Raw genomic sequence first — 5,191 nt, 5'->3', positions numbered from 1 at the left:
GATCAAAGAAGCTCTGATTATGAGCGAGGAAATAACTATTGAAGGATTGAAGATACTCAATAAGATCTTCTAAAGGAAATTAGTCGCAGAAAGAGACTCAAGAAAACTCGGAGAGGGTGTAGACGCGGCCGAGGATAACAAGCTGAACAAAGAACTAATAACGCCAAAGTGAAAGATGTTCACACACTCGGTGAGAGATCTAGTGTATGCACTTGCATGATCCTTGAGAAAAGAAAAGATAAAGAAAACAAGGAAACCGGTAGATATCTTCCCTTTCGATTGGAAAGGCCTAGCCGCCTAGGCGTACTCAAAACGCATAAAATAAGAAGTATGATGATGTCAAGAGAAGGCACGTCGAGGTTATCTTTGGAGTACCTCACCATATAGACAACACTCATAAAGTCAGCGATGACCACACAAAAGAAACATGAGAATCTCTTCCACCAACACAAAAAAGGGTTGGAAGTACTACCTCCATAAAGAGAGAAGCAAATTATGATGAAATAATGATAAGAGTCAATGTCGGAACTGTGAGTGTCCACCGAGTGTTCAACGATAATGGGAGCTCTGTCAATGTTCTCTACTATGAAGCATACAATAGGTTAGGCCTGCGAGATAAAGATATGGAAAAAGAAGAAAGCTATGTTTACGGATTTTGCGGAGAGATCGTAAAAGTAAAAGGAACTATTGACCTTCCAATAACCATCAAAGAAGAGCATTTATCAGCTACACAAGACATCCAGTTCATGGTGATAGATCAAGAGTCGTCATATAATATTCTCCTTGGACGACCTTTCTTAAAAGAGATGCGAGTAATCACCTTTGTTCACTACTTGAGCATAAAGTTCCCTACACCTTACGGGACTGGGTGCATACGGATGCAACAAGAGGATTATAAGAAATGCTATGACGATTCCATGATCAGATTTCAGAAGAAAAGAGACACTGATCAAAGCAAATGAGTGAACACACTACACAACCGGGAAGAAGTGAATGAGGGAAGTATCAAAACAGAAGATATGGAAGTAGGACATAATGTGTTCGTAATGAAAGAAGGTTTCGATAATAATTTAACATAGGACATGAAACTTCAAAGTGAGACGGAACACATCTTGATGGAATTGGAAGATCCAAAATGCACTACCTTCCCCCGGGAGAGCACGGGACGCACCCTGGGTGCAATAGAAGACCCTGGGCGTGCCCTAGACGTAGTAAGAGTCCCAGGAGCGCCCCAAGAAGACCATGAGGGCTTTGACTTCGACCTCAACCTTTTTATGTCGGTTACAATAGAAAGGACTGGTCAAGCGGAAGGTACGATGGGCATCCCAGTTTCTCGTGAAGACGAAATAGACGAAACAACTTTGGCCGTAAAGGATGAAGCATTAGAAAATATTCTAAAAATAGATGAACAAAGGAAGATTAAAGCTAAAGAGAAAGAACTAGAAGATGAAGAGATGGAAGAAAATTTTGATCACAACTTGTGTATATCATTCAGATTGTTCAATGCTGGAGCTATAAATGAAAATTAGAGATTACTCATATAAGGCGCGACTTCGGCCCTTATTCGCTTATATATATGAGGTTAATATAAGTAGGGCTTAGCCCGAATAGTAGAATAGCAGCAACAAAATTCTTCCTATCATAGGGGGTAGTACATGTACTATCTCGCTCAGTGTTAGTCGTAGAATGTTTACTATCATTTGTTTTATTCACCAACTGATAATAGCGTCACTAGAACGCAGTATTAATAAACTTTTGAAGTTTTTTAATTTAAATTTTCTATCATATGGAGAAGAACTCTTATTATTATGATAAGCTTGAGTTATGTTAATCATCGATGAAAAGGATTGTGTTATTCCCAAGGAACTAACAATGAGATTTACAGAAGGGGGGGTTGAATGTAAATCTCAAAACTTTTTCAAGTTTTGAGCAGTTTCAAAAGCTAAGTGTATGGTGAACAGATGTGTGTGAATTGCTTTGAGCAAGTGCAGACAGATGTATATTCAAGACACAAATGTAAAGAACACAAAGGCTTTAAAAACTTTTCTGGTGGATTTGTTATTCCACCAGAGATGTGTATTTCAGAAAATCTGTGATACAAAGAATTGTTCACAGCTGCTTCCTAGTACAAACTAGATGATTTTCTCTCTATGTTTTTCTAAATAACTCTAAAAAATTCACATCTAATTACTAGCTGTAACTTGGTTTATATATCACCAAGTTTACGAATGAAGACAAAGATAAAATACAATTATAAAATAGTTCTTCACATGTTTCTTCTTCATTTCTCTATCCTATGCAATCTAAGATAATCTGTGAATCTTTGAATACTTTCTTGTTTGCACCAGAATGGAAATGCTGCTTTTTCTTGATTCCTCCAAGAGACTACCACATTTCAATTGTCTCTGTCAACCCATGTGCCTCTGTCAGCTTATGAATTGTCACTATCAACTATTATAGAACTGAGCATCTATTGAAGCTTTCATCCGTTGATGGCTTTATCCGTTGATGCTTTAGTGACATCCGTTGATGCTTTAACAGTTGAAGCTTTATCCGTTGATACACTCATCCGTTGATGGATGTTATCCGTTGAAGCTTTAGAGACATCCGTTGAAGCTTTATTTCTCATCCGTGAAGGCCTTTAATCTATCAGTTGATACTACTTCATTTATACAAAATTACAAGGCATGAAATATTTACAATTAGCCCTCCTATTTGTATATCCACTAGTAGTCAACATGACTTATAATTTCCCATAACTTCTAAGAATTATAACTTAAATACAGAGACTGAAATGTGCTACAATACTAAAATTATTTCTAAGTAAAACTACTCCATCAACGGATAGCCAAAATGGTCTTATCCGTTGAGGTTACAAACACTAGATTTTTACTTAAGTGTTTTGTTTAACTTATCATCAACCTAATACATATATTCCTAACAATCTCCCCCTATTTATGTCTACTAGAATTGTAGGCATAAATTCAGGGTTAACTTGATGATAACAAAACACTTAACAAATATATGAGTTAAAACCAAGTAGAAATTCAAAAGTGCTGCAAAATTGTATGTACTGAGATAGAATTGAAGATTTACAGTGTTTCCAAGGGTGCTCCTTTAGTCTGAGCAAATCATTTTCTTTTCCTTTATTCCCTTGTTTTCTTCCCTAGCCTCCTGTCATTTTCCTCTACTTGGAGTTGAAGTTGTCTGTAAAATTCAGCTTCATCTTCTTCACTGATATCCAACTTAGATTGCATGTCCTTGAGAGTTTCATTACTGGCAATTTTAAGCTGGTCTTTAAGTCTGAAAAATCTTCTGACTCCTTTATTGTCTCTGAACTCCATCAACCAATGAGGTGATTTATGAATTATAATTCCATGCTCAGGGATGAGTAATGTTCTAGGCAAGGAATTTGCCTCTTGGTAATTCTTTCTTATGCTGGCAATCTTGTTGAGAATCTCAGTTTTGGCAGTCCTGGTAAAGCCAGTATCCCTTTTGATAGCTGAGTAGACTCTAATCAAGGTAGAATAGCCCTCACTTGGAATTCTTTGGAGAGGCCAAGTCCTTTCCACACTTCCTTTATACTTGAACACTAGCCTTTCTGATAGCTGTCTATAGACATTTATTCCCCTTACTTCCTCCAGCTCATCCAGGAAGAGTTCAATATCTGTATGTTCTTTTATGTCACAAATGTGAACATAATCATCCTTTGAGGCTTGTGGCTTAGGCTTAGGTTTATGTTTCTAAGTGAATTTACTTGAGGTTAGAGGAGGTGTTGATTTGGATTTTCTTTTCAGTTTCTTTGGTGGTGGAGAAGTAGTTAAGAAGGTAGGCAATTTGATGGTGTCCCAATCAATAGGTTCCTCTTTAGGGATGATTGTTTCACCATGGATGTTTATACTGGGATAAACCACAACAGGTTCAGGAATAGAAGGTAGTGGTTTAGATTTTGATTGGGTTTCCTCAGTGTCATCTCCACTCTTCCTTTTTGCATTGGCCTTCTTCCTATTCCCTTTCTGCCATTCCTTTCTTTCCTCACTTCTTTCCTCCACACTCTCACCAACCATATTCCCCATATCCATATTTATGCTTTCAGTCTTGTCTCCTTCACTCTTGTCTTCAATCTTCTTCTTTTCTTCAATTTGACTTGACTTTAGCTATTTTTCAAGCTTTGCTTGTGCTCTTTTGTCAGCCTTTAGCTTTTTAGCTTCTTCCTTTAACCTCGTGGTTTCTTCCCTCTTGGCTATTGAGAATTTGGGATGTCCTTGCATCACATAGATACTCTTTCCCTCTCTATAGATGATAGCCATATTCATTCTTTCTACTACATCCTTGGTCTCTTTGTGCTTTATGATGTTATCACCCAAAACGTTGTCTTCATCAGGCTTTGGAAGAGGAAAATCCACTTCTTTTAGTTGAGCAAAGCTTAGAGGGTTCTTTGTAGAGTCTTTGTTGAATCTAGTGGTTGGCTTGAGTACCATGGGCTTCAGGTTCCTGAAGGAAGTTTCTCCAACCTTATTCCTCCTTACTGGCTTGTGCTCCATAATGATTGGCTCAACTTTTGTGCTATATTTCACAGATAAGAATTTTGTAGTTGTAGAGCCAAACACTTGTTGCATCCTTTCATCAATTCTTCTCATTTGCTCTTTCACCTTCATCTCAGCTGCTGCTATAACGACTCGTGTATTTTTATTTTATTTCTAAAATTTGGAAGTGTAATACAAGTTTAAATAAATAAATAAAAGGTGTGTATTGATTTTGGCAGCGGTTACTGATTGTTATTTAGTTATTTATGATTTGTTGATATGTGGGATTGGAATTATGTGATTTATTGGTGAGTCATATGATTTTATTTCGCTTGTAAAAGTGATTTTATTGTAATTTTAATTCCATAAATATTTGGGTTGTCTTTAAAATTGGTTTTCTAATTTTATAATTTCAATAATTATTTTTAGGACTTTATAAAATTGGGAAATCAATATTTCGTTAATTATTCATTTTTAAATGATTTTCTGAGTGTGCTAAATGCTAAAATCCATATTTAATTATGGGAATCTTTAAAAATTATGAAACCCATATTTTTATTAAGTTAGTAATATTCTGAGAATTTTAAAATTACCTTGGTAATTTTCGGAATTAATTTTACCTGCGCGCTGTTTCGCTTAATTGTTAAATGCGGATATTAGTTGTA

General features: G+C 36.2%; 1 protein-coding gene across 1 annotated transcript; it reads left to right on the top strand.

Moving 5' to 3' along the window:
• The first annotated feature begins 506 nt into the window (after positions 1-506).
• Positions 507-962, top strand: LOC141665412 (uncharacterized). The gene has a single exon (XM_074471396.1). The coding sequence runs from the start codon at positions 507-509 to the stop codon at positions 960-962; it is 456 nt and encodes a 151-aa protein (XP_074327497.1).
• The last annotated feature ends 4,229 nt before the right edge of the window (positions 963-5,191 follow it).

The sequence above is a fragment of the Apium graveolens genome, chromosome 6, assembly GCF_009905375.1.
Source record: "Apium graveolens cultivar Ventura chromosome 6, ASM990537v1, whole genome shotgun sequence".
Classification (NCBI taxonomy): Eukaryota; Viridiplantae; Streptophyta; class Magnoliopsida; order Apiales; family Apiaceae; genus Apium; species Apium graveolens.
This window is presented reverse-complemented; position numbering and strand designations above follow the sequence as displayed.

What these genes read in the sequence shown, in the direction of transcription:
- LOC141665412 (XM_074471396.1), top strand. Translation starts at nt 507, where the DNA reads ATGATAAGAGTCAATGTCGGAACTGTGAGTGTCCACCGAGTGTTCAAC.